The following is a 17,060-nucleotide window of genomic DNA, read 5'->3' on the forward strand; positions in this document are numbered from 1 at the left end:
TTTTGCTTTAACCTCTGCCTCTTAAGGAGGACCCAGAAAGGGGAAAAAACACCCAAACCCCTTCTAGCTGCAGACTGGCTTTGTTGGGGGATGAGGCTGCGTTTTGTGGCGAGGCTTTTCAAGACACAAAAAGCCTTGGGGAGAGATGCTCACCTCTTGGCTTCTGAATGGCATCTCTGCCGCTAACAGCCCACGGATACTGTGTTTTAAGCAGAAGGCAGACCCCAATTCCAACTGGGCTCGGAGATGTAGCTTAAAGGCACACAGGCTCCCAACACAAAAAATGAGGTCAAAGCAGCTCCTTTTGAGAAAATAAATAGAGCAATAACACATTCTTTCAGATTAGCCTCACAGGGGATAAATCACTGAGCAAAGACAACCATCTTATCTTGTTGGCAAATGGTACGTTACAGGGTGCAGCTTTAGGGGGAATACGGTGGATGGTCTGGAGAGCAAATGGACTTTTCATTGTCTACAAAAACGCTGCTCTTTACTTTGTACAAGATCTGTTTGTTTTTAAAGCCCCCATATGATCTCCGAGCCTGCTTTGCCTCCCGGATGCCTCAGGACTTCCTAGCAACCTCGTGCCAGCAACACGCTCCATCTCCTTTCACCAGAAGGCCAACCTGTTTAAAACAAGATCCTAACTGCCCTCCTGCCATTCCCCAAACAGGGATGCGGTAACCACAGGACCCACAAACAGCAAGGGGGGCAGGGAAGGCAGCAAAGCAGGCGGGGCTTTCCCAGCACGTAAAGCTTTTCCCAAACCCTCCATTTTCAGCCTCAATTTGTCCCTTCTAAAGCCAAACACTAAGAGCACCCAGCGAGGAAAGGAGGCACTGAAGAGCTAATAGGTGGTTACAGAAACAGCGTTGCGGGATGCAGCGGGACGATGCCTGCTCGCTGTTTTGGCACTGATTTATGACAAGTGGACTTGTGTTTCCATTAGCCGCGGCTCTCTCGGTTGACCCCTCGGCTCGGAGGAGCAGAGGCTCGACATTCAGCTCCCATCAGCTTTCAGCACCACTGACCTCATCCCCAAAACTCGCAGCCATGTTTCACATCAGCCGGGGCCGACACATTCCATTAACGCTCCCCCCCTGGCTCGGGGAAACATCTGCTCTGTTTACACTGGTAGCAGCATGAAGAGCACTTAAAGCATCACCGTGCCCACAGGCCAAGCCCTGCACCTCCCGGCCCCCAGCACAACAACCCAGGCATTAGTTACTGGATGGGGCAGAGGTTGCTTAAATCAAGGTGCAGGGGAGGTGCTGTGCAGCAGCAGCAAAGAAGGTGGTTTCCTTCAGGCCAGAAATCAAGCTTGAGAGGGGTATCTGTGCTGACTCCAGCTGAAGATCATAGAATCACTGTGTCTTCATAGAAACCCAGACTGGTTTGGGTTGGAAGGGACCTTAAAGCTTATGCAGCTCCAACCCCTGCCACGGGCAGGGATACCTTCCACTGGACCAGGTTGCTCCAACCTGGCCTTGAACACTGCCAGGGATGGGGCAGCCACAGCTTCTCTGGGCACCCTGTGCCAGCGCCTCAGCACCCTCACAGGGAAGAGCTTCTGCCTTATATCTAACCTAAATCTCCCCTCTGACAGTTTAAAGCCATTCCCCCTTCTCCTATCACTACACACCCTTGAAAAAACCCTCTCCAGATTTCTTGTAGGTGATTTTTAGGTATTGGAAGACTTACACAAGGTCTCCTGTGAGCCTTCTCTTCTCCAGGCTGTTCACCCAAAACCATCACTCCAGCCACTGTCATACACACCACAGCAGCTACTGGCTTCTCACATGAAAAGCCTGACAGCTCCCAAATACCTGCTCATGTAGGGGATGCTTATCTATCAGTATAAAATACTGTCTGGTTATGGCAAGTCTCCATCCAAGGGGATGCTACTAATTTTCCCAATGATTTCTGACAGCTAAGGCATCCAAAAGTCAACCCCCTGAACCCCTTGCTGCTCCTGTTGTTTCAACGTTAGATGTGCATGAAATTAATCCCCCAATGTCTTCGGTTGCTGCTGGAAGCTTTCTTTTCTATTATGCATCCAGGCAAGGCTATAGCTGCTAACAAGGCCATGAGGACACAAAAACATACCTTGGAATATTCCATGCGTCTGGCACAAACAGAGATGGAGCACACCACATACAGTGGCACCCAGTGAGGGTTGTATGCTTTCACTGTAACGAAGTCAGGAACACCACTGGCTGTTTCCATCATTGGTCATTTCGCTGGTACTTAAATTTGCTGCATTTTAGATTCCTGTCCTTCTGCACATTCTGCACTATGAGGTTGTACAACCATTAACATAAGAGGACCACAAAATGACCTTGTCGCTCACAGAGGTCTTAGGCACTAAATCCACTACTCAAATGCCTTGTAAACAAGCAAGAAATCCACCCCCAAAGCACCCAACACCCTTTTTCTTGCACAGTAGCAAAAGCTGGTTTGATTTGGGCTGTAGCATGCAATTCAGTTCCCTGCCATCACATCCAGGAGCAGTGGGGTTTAGTTACTGGGGTGGGAGAAGAATAAATCTCGTATTTGCTCTCCATCTTCTACAATACATTAGGGATGAGTGATGTGATCGGCACAAACGCTCCCTGTTTTTCACCTTACTCCCAGTGTCCAAGCCATTGGCAACTCCAGTTCTACCAAAAAGCTAAACCCCTGACTTAAAGAAGCATTTGCATTGAATCCTCTTTCGACCAGAGATGAAAAATCAATAGAAGAGGAAGAAGCTGGCACTGAAGGAGACAATTCAAATTGTCCCTTTCCAGTTCCTTGATTCACATGTCAAGGGACAACCACAGCTGGGAAATGCAATCTCTGGAGCAATTAAAGAAAATTCAATTCAGGGAATGAGGCTTTTCTGCACTCAAAGCTTCATTAACCCTGGGGCCTTTTAATTAAATATGTGCACATGGAATTTTGGACAGGGAAAGCATTGGCCTTGCTGATAATGCTCAAGTTTAATGGCAAATCAGTACTTGCCTTTGAGAAAGAGAAAGAATACTGGGGTCATAAACTTAGACCTCTCCAGCTCCACAATGGCTTTATTAAATAGGAATTACTGCCTATCATCAGCTCCCACTTCATGGCAATGTCTGCTCTCCCCCAAACACTCTAAGCTGCACTAGCAAAGCTCTGCTTTGGGCTCACTTGGAGATAACAGGCAGCTCCACCAACGCCATGGATAAAACATGAGCCAGGATTTAAGAGCCCTACACTTCTTATAATCAGTTAGAGAAATGAAGCTGGCTAGCTCCAGCAGGATAGAGTTTTACAGCCCACAGAGCAGAGAGCACAGCAGCCAGCCAGCCTCTCTTTTAAATACTGTTCATGCTTAGCGAAGGGCTCCAGCAGACACCAAAGGCGGTGTGCGACTAGGACAGTTTAAGGGATAATCCTTGAAAGGGGATATCGTCAAGTCTGCCCAGCCTAAATCCCCAGCTCGCTTTGTGTGTGAGTTACCATCTGACTTGTGAGGCAGTCACGCTGCTCCTGTGCTGGCTCCAGCCTTGGTCCGGAATATAAACGAAGCACGGCACTGGGTCACCCGGATGCATGGCTGCCCAGCAGGGACTGAGCACAAACTGCTTTGATGCTTCCCCATCTTCATCCCAATCTCAGCTGATGCACACACAGGTGGTCATGGGTACCAGGAGCAGCAACACAGAGGGAAGGAGAACACAGTCCCCGTCCCCAAGAGACTTCCAAGGAATATGCCACCTTGAGCCAGCCAGAGACAGGCTCTTGTTCCCTCCACAAGCACATGCACACCTCTGGGAGAGACAAGACTTCAGTTTGTCCTTTAAAGCATCTTTCAGGCAGACAGGCTTGTCTTTTGCTAGCATACATGGGCCTAGTTTGTATTCTTTAGTGCTGACCTATGCATTTTAGCTGTTTTAGCTATTTTAAAGACAACAGCATGCATTTGAGGATATAACTTTCTCTAACTGTCACTTCCCATAGGAGCTGCTACATTTTACAGTAAATGACACTTCCCTTTTCACACTTGCCCCCTCTCAAGAAGCAAGCTAACATGACAGCACAACTGTTCACACAAGGCCTCCAAGGGATGCCAAATCCCCGAGCGGATGCTGTGTCCAATTGAATGACGAGGCACAGCTCCATTAACCAGAAACAGGCAATTTCTTATGTTTACAGCAGCCCAGGATTCACAGGTTAATTGCTGCATCCCCAAAATAACATTCTTGTTCTGATTCCACAGCAGTCATATTCGCTTACATGGAGTGTGGAGAGCTGTTTGCTCCTATAGGATGCCCTTGGTACCACCAAGGACAATCCGAGTGCATCGAGTGCGACAGGCTCTCACTGAGTGCACAAGTAAATGCAGCCACTTCTGCTTCCTCAGCCTTTTGACACCAACAGGGGAAGGGGCTTCCTACTCCAGCACCAGCAATGAAGAGCCCATGAATTCTGTGATGCTCAAAGCTTTACCAAGCAGAACACAACCTATCACTCCATTCCTCTGCTCCTGGAAATTACAGGTCCGTTATTAACCTCTCTGTGTGTGAGATGATCTTCCCATCTGCAAGCAGCAAAGCAGCGCATGGGGGATGCGCTCAGGTATGCTACTGGGTGAAGGAGGTCATTTCCAATGCAAACCTGCTCACAGAGAGCTCTGCTCCCCAGTTCTGATGCTATCATTTTATGACAACATTTCCTGACCCAGTTTCTACCTTGCTCCTCGCTCCTCTGCTGCGAGTAGTAATCGGTAATGTCAGTGTTCTGGCTGAACTGCTACAGTCCCATTAATAATGCAAGAGTAGTAACAGAAAGAACAGGAAAAAAGAGGCTTGAAGGTTAAAAGCAGTAAGAGAATGCTTTTTGGGGGGCACAGGAAGGGGAGGGAGGAGGAGGAGGAGAAGAAGAAATGCTGGCCTACTGAGATTAGAAACCATAGGCTTCAAAAACATACCGTTCCTTTCAGGTGGAAGCAGTGGATGAGTCAGTCAGGGCTAATTAGAAGATAACATGCAAATAAGAATGACACACAGAGATGGTTTTGACTAAATTAGAAGAAAACTTGTGTTTCACCTTCCCTTCCCCCTCCCTCATCCTGCTGCCTCACCACTTCATGTGCCCATTTCTCTGTTACTCATGTTTCAGAGGTCAGTGCTAACCTGGCATTCCACACATGACACATAGTGGTTTCCCCTCTCCAGAGACCAGCCCATACCTGCCCATCTACAGGCAAACCTTTAATACCAGTAATCAGGCTGCTCTGGGTGCACCTTAACCTGAGGCTCTGCTCAAGCTGTTTATGACATGCACTCTGAACCTAAAGCAGTGCTGGATTTCCATAGGTAACCCAGCATCTCCAAGGCCAGGGAGTCTTGTCCAGAGTCAGCAGCTCCTGTGACAGCAGTACCTCCACCACCACATAAGGCACACGAGCCTCCTGACCACACAGAATAAAGCTGCATCCTCAACTGCATCACCTGGAAATGCTTTTTCCCCTTCCTTCTGCTAAGTCCAGCAGAGAAATAACGCAATAGAGACCTACAGGTTTGGCGTCGATTCCTCAGCTGTTCCTGCTGCTGAATGAAAACACACATTGAGAGTGGAAGGGCTAAACTGCCTCCTGCACTCCAGGAAAGTGATTTCTTTAGGGCTGATTGTGGTTCAGCATGGAAAAGCAGACCTCTTCCAGGGACTGGCAATCCCTAGTTTGTGTTTAAGGCCAGGTTGGATGGGGCTTGGAGCAAGCTGCTCTAGTGGAAGGTGTCCCTGTCTGTGGCAGGGGTTGGAACTGGATGAGCTTTAAGGTCCCTTCGAACCCAAACCATTCCATGACTTTTAAGACACAGGAGCTAACTTTTAAATGTCTTTCAGCAGAGCTGACCAGCCTTACTATTTCTCTCCCATTGATGGCATTTACAGTTTCCTACACGCTACCAGGTTAGTGATGATGTATGAACTGAAACTGAACTCATTCTCTTTCCATTAGCTGAAATCACACACGTATCTACTTCCTGCAATACATATACCAATAGATCACCTTATCAATGTTACTATTTAACAGCAGCACAGCTCACTCTGCCCCTGAAGAGAAGTCCCCCAGCACAAAGGGCTCGCTCAGGTGACCACCCAGAGGGATAAAAAGCCAAGTTCGTCGAGATGAGCTCATGAGAGAGCGGCAAAGGAGGAAATCAGAATGGGAAGATGAGCTTCAGAACTGCACTGCTTTTCAAAGAGACCTTTCAAGTCTCACTTCCTCTGCAGAGAGGAAGTGAGAGGAGCTGGAGGTTCTCTGCTGCACACAGCTTCCCCTCCAGGACAATGATATAAAGAGGATGGGTGCTTTAAAAGAGGAAAAGAAAAGGAGAGCAGCCCTGAGCACACTGTGACCAAATTAGGAAACAAACTCTACTGACAGCCTCCAAAACGGACATCATCTGCAGCAGCCTCCTGTTAGCTCAGGAAGTCTGATGACTGTGTCATCTGCTCCGATCTGTTTATGTGCAAACAGAAAGGAGAAGCAAAACACCTCCTTGCATTGCACATGCCAGGTTAGGCCAGCTCAGGGCCCTGGCACAGAGAGCACAGTCATCAGCTGCCCTGACACAATACAGCTCAAAACCTCTGCTGCTGACTCAGACCCCTCCAAAGACGAGGGCCCTGGAAGCACCGAGGTACAGCAAGAAGAGGTGTATGCAGAGCCAGGGGGGGTTTAACTGCGTTTCTCAAGTGGTGAGCCTGCGGCAGATGAAGCTGAGGTTAGAGAGCAGTGATTACTACGCCAGGAATGTGAGGGGGAGGAAAGAGAGGGAAGAGGGAGCTTCTTGAGTAAGGGCAGAACAATGTTTTTAATTTAGCTTGGGAACGGCCTTGTTTCCATCCTCTCCAACCTCCATTCCCACTGCAGCAGCAAAGTGATAACCCTGCTCTGGTGCTCTGCAAACACGAGTAGCACTGGGCAGGGTTTTAACCTTAAGTGCAGAGAGCTCCCACAACAGCTCAGTGGCATCACATCCTATTGTGAAGACAGGCAAGCAACCCAGGGTCAGTTACCTCCCTGCTTAAAACCAATCACGCAATCTGAGCACGCTGGTCCATACAGAGATTTAGGGTCTCTCCCTGATGTTGGGGTCATCACGTTATATTACTTCCTCTTGTTTAATGCATGAAATGGAAGAACACCTCTCCTCCCTTGCTCTTTCAAAGGGATCTAGCAGGAAAAGGCAAAGCTTAAAGCTCATCTCAGCCTGCAGCAAGTCTCAGCCTCTGCTCCAGGGTCCTTCCAACCCCAGCAACGTGGCTATGGGATCACTTTGCCACATTCAGGGCATCCGAATACCTTTCAACCCTGGCACCACCGGCCCAGGCTGCTCTCATCCAACCCCTTGTGATGCCCATCAGTTTATCCCCAAAGACACTGTCCTGATACTGACCACTACAGGTTTGCAGCTGCTCCCAGTGGCTCCTTTGCCTAAATGGTTGCAGGCTGTGTGCAGGGAGAGAGGTTGAGACAAGACTGCTGAGGGTGAAGCTTCCATCCCCATGTGAAGCTGTGCTCAGCTTGTCACCTCTAGACCCGTCCTCGGCAAAGGACAAAGCTACAGAGGGAAGACAGAGCTGCTGCCTCTTATGGACCTGACACAGAGGTATTCAGTGGTCAGGGAACAGTCAGAGAATTGCTTTTTTCCCTGAATGAATATTGCTATATAAGGCAGAAAGAAAGCACAGGAGTAAGCTTTGTTGCTTGCAATTGCACTGACTTACGTGGTCTATTTTTAAAGGGACTAGGTTGAGCTCTTGTTTTCAGCAGCTTTTTTTACCCTCTAAAAGACAGACACCCCATTTAAGCTGACCTCTTTCCTCAGGTCCATTTCCAGGCTGGGCTTTGCCCTCTCCTCTGTCAGACTCATTTATCAAGCGAAGCATTTCCACATACCACTGCATAAATAGACTTGACCTTGTAAAAGCAGCAGCACCACCTGAGCTCCCACTGATGGAGCCTCTCCACTCCACCATAGCAATTAAATCCAGCCCACTCCTGCCCTCTTTTCCAGGTGAGGTATTCTCGGGGCTCCTACTGCCCCTTCTTATGTGTCCTGAGGAAGGGTGGCAGGTACACAGCTAAGGCAAGGAGTGATTTGGGGCTGATCATTGTGCCTCCTTTCTGGAAAGGTGCATTTAGGAGCAAGCTGCTGCTGGCACCACTCAATTCTTGTACTACTCCTAGCCCAGACCATGCATACACCTAAAAGCAACATACGGGCCATTGTTTCCCTCTCTCTGGCTTTCCTGGGTGCTCCCTCACAACCAGGGATCAAGGGTATGATTATGCACCATCCAGCCTCTAAGGAAGCAAGGAGAACCCCTGACACGTGGCTTTCCCTTGCTCCCCCCATCAAGATAAAGCTGACGAGGAGGAGACCTCCTGACTCTCAGCACTCCCCTTCCAACTTTGACCCTACACCCTCGATGGGACGCACTGCGTGGCTTAGCGCACACATATCCTTCCTGCATGGGACCGGACTTTTAAGGCTTTGCTGCACCAGAACTCTCCTGTTATCTCTCTTCCTTTAGGATTTAGCAATAAAACCCTATCAGGGGGCGTTACCTGCTGCCTACAGTCACCTCAACCCCACCTTCGGCCTCGGTCCCTCCCTCCTGCTGATCCCTTTGAGGCGCGATGCGTGGATGCGCAGCGCTGCGCGCTAGCGTCGCCGCTCGCCCTGCCTGCGGCGCAGAGCAACGGCTGCAGACGAGGAGATGCAATGGCCTTTTAAGGAAGAAAAATGAACACGGGCTGCCCAGCCTGGGAGCCGGGATGACAGACGGAAACTTGCCATTTGTTGTGGGTTTGGCAGCAGCAGAGCGCAGCGCGCTCCCATGCGCGCCGCTGCGTTCAACAGGCGCTGAGCTGGAGGGGAAGGCTGAGAGTGCTGGAGCAGGAGGGTTTAGGGATGCAGTGCCGAGGGGGGAGATGGTAGAACCATGAAGCGATGGGTTAGACTGCTCTGCTGGCATGGACAAGCAGGAGACAGGCCTCCAGGTGAAAGCATACACAGGCGCAAGTGCTCTATGCCCAGTAAGATGCGCTGATGCCAAGCCACATTCCCCTTTCTTCCTCATCCCGGTAAATTCGGCTAAGCTGCATTCACACAGCCACAATTCCAACGGGAGTTTAAACACCAGAGTTGGGCCTTGAGGTTGTTGCCATCAGAAGGAAATGACGGGTCTGGCCTGAGTGGCATGCTTTAGAGCGAGGTGTCCCTGCCCATGGCAGGGGGGTTGGAACTGGATGATCATAAGGTTCTTTCCAACCCTAACTATTCTATGATTCTATAAGCAAGTGCCCCCTTTGGCTCTGCTCGCCACTAAAGCTGCAGGGTTAAGCTCTAAGTGACAATTAAATGCAAATAAATAGCTCCAGGAAAAGCATAGAGAGAAGAGCAACAGGAATGGCTGACAAGAGAATGAGACGGGGCCATGGGACCTTCAAAATGTTTGCTCTGCTGTCAGGAAGCTGAATGAGACAGCAGACTCCAACAGCTGGGAAAACATGTTGCAAAACAAGGAGAATTAAGTAATTCTCCACATGCTCATCCTACTCTCAGGCATTTTGGACAAGCTCAGTTTCTCCAACCAGAGCTATTTTTTTGTTTCTATGCCCAGGGAGGTTGTGAATGCTCCACCCTGGCAGGGTTCAAGACCAGGTTGGACGAGGCCTTGGGTGATACGGTTCAGTGTGAGGTGTCCCTGCCCGTGGCAGGGGGGCTGGAACTTGATGACCTTAAGGTCCTTTCCAACCCTAACCATTCCATGATTCTATGTTGCACACTCACCCTGCCACTGACAAATCTTGGTATCGTTTAAGCTGAAAACCATGGCACGTCTGGAGTCAGGCAGCGGAGCCGCAGGCCAGCCTCTAGCACGCAACTAACGGCCCCTATGGCATGTGCTGGATGACATCCTCAGAAGGCTGTGTCATCCTGAACACATCTCCTGCTGCTGGGTACTTGGTTACACAAACATCTCCCCTCGCACCCTATAAACCACTTGTAATGGGACTATGGGGCTGCCTCATTACCTGCCTCTGAAGCACAAGCAGCTGCGCGCTCCGTTATCACACCAGGTACGGAGAGATCACAGGCACTGCAGTTCCCCCCACAGCCATAGCTCCTTTTCCAACTTCAAGCCTTGTAATCATGCAATTTACTTGAGCAAGGCCACTCGCATCCAAGTTGCTGCAACCTGTACAACACGACTTATGCTTATTACCATAGGCTGTGGATGCAGCGTTAGCACCCTGCTAAGAGAAGCTGTGTTCAGACACAGCTTGCTAGGCAGAGCTCTGTACAAGCTTAAACCTGTCAGGTTTCCAACAGCAAATGAAGGTTAAAAGCAGCTGGGTGCATCTGGTCTTAGCCAGCACCTTGAAATCAATCCTGAGATACTCTAGAAGCTTAAAAAGAAGTCCCCTAAAACATCCAAGTCTCAGTTCTGCAAATTAAAAGCACACCCGAGGATGGCTGTGGTCAGAAACCTGACCTGAAAAGTAATAAATACATAGAAATGGAGATTTCATCCATCTGCCACAGGCACATCAATGCTCACCTTAACAGTGGGACGCTTCACATGCCCAGCAGACAAACCCAGTCCCTACACACAACCTCAGGGATGCTCTCAGTGTGAGGGCAATGTGATTTAGCGCCACACCCCCATAAGCCATCACCTCATTGCAGCCAGCCAGCCCAGAGGATGGTACAATGAAAATCCCATGCTATGCAAAGGAGTTTTAAGGAAAAGTCTTGGAAATGCAAGTCCCTGCAATGTGGCCTGGCTCCTGAATGAGTGTGGCACCGGAGGGGCAGCTCTGCTCCTTGCATGCATCATTTCCATGGCAACTGCAGCTTTCACCTCCCCATCTCTTCCCTGGCTGGAAGCCCTGCAGTGCTTTGTGCTGAGACTGCAAAGAGGGGAAACCATCTCCCTTCACCAGCAATGCTGGGGATAGCAGCAAGCAGCCCAGGAACAAAAGCCCTGTCTTCATCAACACTATGGGGTCTCGGGAGGAGGGATGTTGAGCTGAAAGGATGGGACTTCCTTTTCTGATGGGAAACAGTGCTTCCTCCAATGGGTAAAAGTGCAGGCTTGCTTCCCAGAGCTGCACAACACGTGCCTTCCCTGGTTTTAACACAAGTGCCAGCTTTGGTTTGCTCTCTCAGAGCACCAGAAGGAGGAACACGCATCATGAGAGGTGAGAGATTCAAGTGCTGCTTCCACACAGGGATCCTTGTGCAGGGGAAGATGGAGGTTGACCAACCAGGCTGGCAAACCCTCCCTGTCACCAGGAAGCTTGACTCCGTGCATGGTCAGGAACCTGTTTGAGAGCAAAACCTCAAAACTCAGGTCTGAGCCTACACTGCCTCTGCCCCAGCACCAGCTCAGCCTGCAAACACAGAGAGCACATCCATAGAGCAGCTTGGGCAGTGTTTTTCCTTGGCTAATTTAAGCTTTTCCTCCACCCTGCTGTTTGTGATATTATGATTCAAGCCCTGGCCACCTAACTGGGAGCCAAACTTCACAGCACACAGCTGGAGCCCTGGCAGATGGTGCAGGCTCATCTGCATGCTCTCTGTGCAGCCCTTCACTCACACAAGGCAAACAGCAGCTCTGCCCATTGCTCTGGCTACAGTTAGCTGCATTAGGTGCAAACGACTGGAGCTGCAGGTGAGATCATAAGCAGTGACATGGGTATACCTAGAACTCCTCTTCTTATGGAGCCCAGCATACATATATACAGCCAAAATGAAGGCTTCCAGCTGGTTCCCATCACTTATTTCACAATACATCCATAGCTGGCCCAAATATGAATCAACTTCTCTGCAAGATTTAGAGGAAAGCCTGAGAGTATCAACATGAACTCTCAAAGCAAGACACAAGATGCAGGTGATGGAGCACAGAAAGAGCACAGGTCCACCATCTGGTCCTCCTCTCCCCACCCTTGAAGAGCCTTGAGGCTTCAGGAGAGGCACATTTTGACCTTTCCCTTTCCACACTTCCCCTTACTTTAGGTTCAGCTGTGCAAGTGCAGTCCTTCCAACCAGAGAGGGACTCCTTCCAGATTCAGTCATCACCACCACCGAATCCATCAGAGGCACTGCTAGCAAAGCCGATGCATTCTCTCCAACCTCTGTAGAGTTCCCTAGATTAGCCCTTTCCTCCCTAAGGGCCAGAGTTTCCTGCAAGCAAGAGCCTTAACTGGAATCCTTCATTCTGGGCAGAGGAAAGATAGCTGGAACACAAAGAACCGCTGCAGCTGATGCTGCGAGACACCACATCCTGCAATCGGAATTCCTCACCCTCCACTTCAAATCCTAAAGTCATTCAAGATTTCTAAGAAGAGCACTAAGCTACTCAGCAGATTTTCAGCTAATGAATCAACACAAGCTGTCCAGGAAACCAGAAATCCAGCCCGCTGGAATGCTGAAGCCTCCAAGGAGGGGGGACACGCAGCACACTAGGAAGGAAATGAAACAGCAAACCAGAAGGAAAGGAACATTTCAGTCCTGACCCTTCTCACCACAGTTACTGCGCTGCGTTACACATTTTAGGGGGAAAAAAGCAACTTTTGCACCTGGAAATGTTCATGTTCTTCAAGCCTGAGTTTTGTTCTGCGGCGCTGACACGGGCACATCTTGAAAACAGCTCCTCGTTGGCAAGAACAGCGAGGAAAAAGGACTTAAACGTGAATCAACATTGCCACCTAGTGACTGGCAAACCTCCTCGCTCCTGACGCTTGGAACCCAGCAGAACGACGTTTCCTCCCCAAATGCTAGAGGTAGATGTTAGCAAAACGTATGCGGAGATCAGGGATCTCAAATGGAATTGTGCATCTGCCGTAAGCAGCTTTGTCCCCCCAAGTAGGTTCGATTTGTCCCTACAAAACGCAACTTCACCTTCTCCAGACAACAGAATTTGACTTCCTATTAATTCCCCACTCCAGGCAAGCAGTCGATACAGGAACACGAAGCTGCAGCAGCTACAAGCACAAGGTTAATGCACTCGAGAGGAACTGCAGTGATTAGCAGCAGTCTCTGCTGGGGGACAGGCAGTTCCCTCGGTGTCACATGAGAATTCATTGTTGTGGCTAAAGTTGGGCAAGACGCCTTGCAGCTTCAGCGCTAAACACTGACAGGGTGCAGCCTTGGCTCACTGGCACCAGATGTGAGCAGGGTTCTGTGTACATTCAGGAGACTGGGAAACATATTGCCTTGCTTGTATTTCCCGCCCCTCTTCCAACAAGTTCTTTGTCACTTCCAACTGAATCTGTATTCGGTGACAGCATAGAGGAAAAATGCAGATGCTCATTCTCTCAAGGGCAGCACGTAAGGTTGTTTCAGCTCATTTTCCAGAAGTTTCATTACATAAAGGACTACAATTTGGTTTTATGCCTTTTAAGCAACCCATCTCCCTGCTCACCTAAAACATTTCTGTACATGCAAGACAGCAACTTATGGCATCCATAAGCTTTTTTAGCCAACATCTTCCTAACAAAGGAATACCGGTGTCTTTATCAACAGTGCCCTGAAATCCATCTGTCCAGCCACACACTTGTATAGAACAGCAGTAGGATCCAGCATTTTGACTGCTGCTCCATGCAGCCACATCCTGCTCCTAGGAAGCATGGGTTGTCCTCCCAGCTCTCCTGCCCAATGCTCCAGAAGAGACCAAATGGCAAATATCCCCCAGTTACCTTTCTGCAGCGGGGATTGGGGCAGCTGAACCGCTTCACATCATGGTCCAGCAGAGCTGGGAAGTTGCAGAACGGACACCTAGAGCCCAAAAGAAGATGCCATCAGTGCAGAGTGCCAAAGGTATCTTTGCTGCAAGGGGATTCAAAGAGTTCTGTGGTAGTTAATAAGGCTGCCAACCAAATGCCTGTCACCAGGATGTGCTGACTACTGCCTTTTTTGCTCATATTTCTTCAGTCACTCATAGTCAAAACATTTTATGCTCAGCACTGTTTTTGACCGTGTAATTTAGAGGATCAGCACAAAGCTGGCAAGCAAGTCTTAAGGGAGATGAGTCTATTGAATTTTAATCTGCTCGTAGTCAAAGGCAGACCAACCTGAATACAGAGATTTGGACAGGCAGAGGCCTGAATGTATAATACAGCTCTGAAAGCTCCCCATCTCACAGTGAGCATACATTTAGGGTTTCAGGGGACAGTTCTGTACAACAGTAAGTGCAGTCTGCTTCCTCTGCTGGACACTCACCTGACAAGCTCATCTGCACAGGCAGCAGCCACCTCCTCCTTAGCTTTCCGCTCATAGTATTTGTTGAGGATGTTCTCTGGAAGCACCTTCTCCAGCTCGCTGGTGGGGAATGAACACGTGCAACTGCCTTCCATGCAGCTGAGCTCTGACTAGGGTTGGAAGGAGAGAGCTCAGGTTCAGGGCGATGCTAGCAAAAGAGCAAGACTTGGTACCCAGAACATTTTCAAACACACCAGTGCAGAGCCTTGCTTAGAAAGAATAGAGCTTAAGTTAGCACATGATTGCCAGAGAATGGGTTTGCTTATGGAAAGAGCAAGACTAGTTAACAAATCAGGCCTCAAACAGACACTGGGCATGAAGATGGTGTTGATGGCTGGGATCACAGTTCACTTAAAGCCCGCTGTGGCCACACAGCAGCCTGTTATTACTGTATGGTCTCTGCTGACAACTAGCACTCTGCTCACAAACAGCATGTTGCATTCTTTAGGGTCACATCAAATACAGCTGCTAGTTTATATGTTTATATAGATCCCAGACTACAAATGCATCCTGTAGTTTCATCCTCATATCTCAAGGCAAAGGAGCATGCACATGACTTGTTTATAGCTCAACTGAGTACCAGGGTAAATGCTTTCTAAACCAAAGCTTAAGAAAGTTCATAGCATCATAGAAGAAACAACTCCCAAATTAAGTTGGGAACCCAGTGATGTTATGTAGGACAAACACGCTTAGGTAGGAGGAGATGGGCCAAGTCAGACAAGAGTGGTCTCTGTGCAAAGAGTGGCTTATTAAAAAGAAAACAAAACCCAGACAAATGCAAGTTATTGTTGTCACTATGAATAGTGTGGAAAGTTCTCCTCATAATCCCAGTTGCTCAGCAGTGAGCACAGAAGAGGGAGGCTGGCAAAACTGAAATCCTATTCAAAGATCCCACTTTGATGGAGAGACTGACTTGCTGGATTTGGATTTCAGGACACAATTCCATTTGAGTATTTCCTTGGAACTGCTGGAACAAGTCCAGAGGAGGCCACGAGGATGATCAGGGACTGGAGCACCTCCCATATGAGGACAGCCTGAGAAAGTTGGGGCTGTTCAGCCTGGAGAAGAGAAGGCTGCGTGGAGACCTCATAGCAGCCTTCCAGTATCTGAAGGAGGGCTATAGGGATGCTGGGGAGGGACTCTTCATTAGGGACTGTAGTGATAGGACAAGGGGTAACGGGTTAAAAATTAAAACAGGGGAAGTTCAGATTGGATATAAGAAGGAAGTTCTTTACTGTGAGGGTGCTGAGGCACTGGGATGGGTTGCCCAGGGAAGTTGTGAATGCTCCATCCCTGGCAGTGCTCAAGGCCAGGTTGAAGAGAGCCTTGGATGCCATGGTTTAGTGTGAGGTGTCCCTGCCCATGGGAGGGGGGTTGGAACTGGATGATCTTAAGGTCCTTCCCACCCCAAACCATTCTATGATTCTACATCCAATTTAAGCAACAACGTTACACAAACAGCACTGTGATCTCCCAGCAGCATTTTACCCATCTTCCCCTCATCCAGGTGGGAAATTCTTACCTTCCCAGAGCCAAAGACTGCCTCCTGAGCATACTTAATTAGGCACTCCTTGCAGAACAAGTGACCATCTGCACACTGAGTCAGCTTCTCAAATGCAAAGTCCTCGTAACAACAGCGGCACTCTATCATCTGCCCATCCTGCAGCCATAAAGAGGTATTGGCATCATCATCAGAACATCAATAGCTATAGCAATATACAAACACACGCAACTGCAAGCTAGAAGCACTGCCAGCATTCATTCTAAAGAGAGCCACAGATGTGCACCACTCCATTAGTTACCCTGGTTGGTTGTCAAAACTCACTAAGCACAACCAGAAACTCAGTTTTAAGTAACTTAATAGCTACACGTCCTGCTTGAGAGGTTCTTAAAAGCCACAGAAAACATAGTATTTAATAGCTCTTAGCTTACAGGCAGAGAAGCACTTTGGGTTCAGGAAGGTATAATTGCAGGGAAGCAGCATTCCCACCATTCTTATGGGGAAAAACAAGCTTTGGATCTAATGCCCTCTCAAAGAACATTTACCCATCTGCTTGGAGAGACCTCGTCTTGGCCTCTTCACTACAGGGGTGAAGAAGATTGCCTCTTAAGTAGTAAGTATGCCCACTTCTTTAAAGGTCTGATATCTCCAAAGTTTGAAGGGAAATGGGCACTGAGAAGGACAAGGTAATCTACTCAACTTTTCTCTATTTACTTAAAGGGAAAGACCCAATTTTCAGGTTTTTAGAGTTCTTCCTGCAAATGAGGAAAGCCTGTGGGAGTCGGAGCTCCAACAACAGCATCTCTGTTTTAAACAGCCATAATGGTGGTAGCAAGGGCAAGCCTGGTACTATTCTATTGCAATGTTTGCTCTGGCCAGTCAAGATACAAGCAGCAGCTAACTGAATTACTAGAGATCATTACACACATCAATACTGCCTTGCTGGCCTCAGCTCTTGTCTGCCTTTGCTAAACGCCAGCCGACACACACACTGCAGGTTCTGCCAGCTCAGCAAACGCAGCACACTACAAATGCAGCTTCAGGAAAGCTCCGTTCCAGAAGCCAAAAGAGTCTGTGAAGAATGTAGTGTAAAACAGCATCTATGCTGATCTCGGATTACATTATAGATACTGACCTTCTGATACTGCTCCTCATTCATCTGCAGCGCAAGGAGGAAGTCTGCATGCTGTAAGAGAGACGTGCACCTGTATTTATGGCACAGATAAAGCAATTTTACAGCTTCTACGCTC

At 48.8% G+C, this 17,060-nt stretch overlaps 1 protein-coding gene and 1 long non-coding RNA gene across 6 annotated transcripts in view; one reads left to right on the plus strand and one right to left on the minus strand.

Annotated features, from left to right (window-relative positions):
• RNF216 (ring finger protein 216) overlaps positions 1–17,060 on the minus strand; it is a 77,654-nt gene that overhangs the window by 33,240 nt on the left and 27,354 nt on the right. For all 5 annotated transcript variants that reach the window (XM_061473778.1, XM_061473781.1, XM_061473779.1 and 2 more), the window contains exons 10-13: positions 16,946–16,996; positions 15,832–15,969; positions 14,271–14,419; positions 13,748–13,826 (exon numbers count right to left, since the gene is read on the minus strand). In XM_061473778.1, the coding sequence (XP_061329762.1) occupies positions 13,748–13,826; positions 14,271–14,419; positions 15,832–15,969; positions 16,946–16,996 (417 nt within the window). The remainder of the gene's footprint in view (positions 1–13,747; positions 13,827–14,270; positions 14,420–15,831; positions 15,970–16,945; positions 16,997–17,060) is intronic.
• LOC133279642 (uncharacterized) lies at positions 7,549–8,599 on the plus strand. Its single transcript, XR_009746937.1, has 2 exons — positions 7,549–7,653; positions 8,398–8,599. It is a non-coding gene; the product is annotated as an uncharacterized LOC133279642 (long non-coding RNA).

The sequence above is a fragment of the Pezoporus flaviventris genome, unplaced genomic scaffold, assembly GCF_033815535.1.
Source record: "Pezoporus flaviventris isolate CSIRO_AGI_PZ_B2104156 unplaced genomic scaffold, CSIRO_AGI_Pfla_v1 ptg000078l, whole genome shotgun sequence".
Lineage (NCBI taxonomy): Eukaryota > Metazoa > Chordata > Aves > Psittaciformes > Psittacidae > Pezoporus > Pezoporus flaviventris.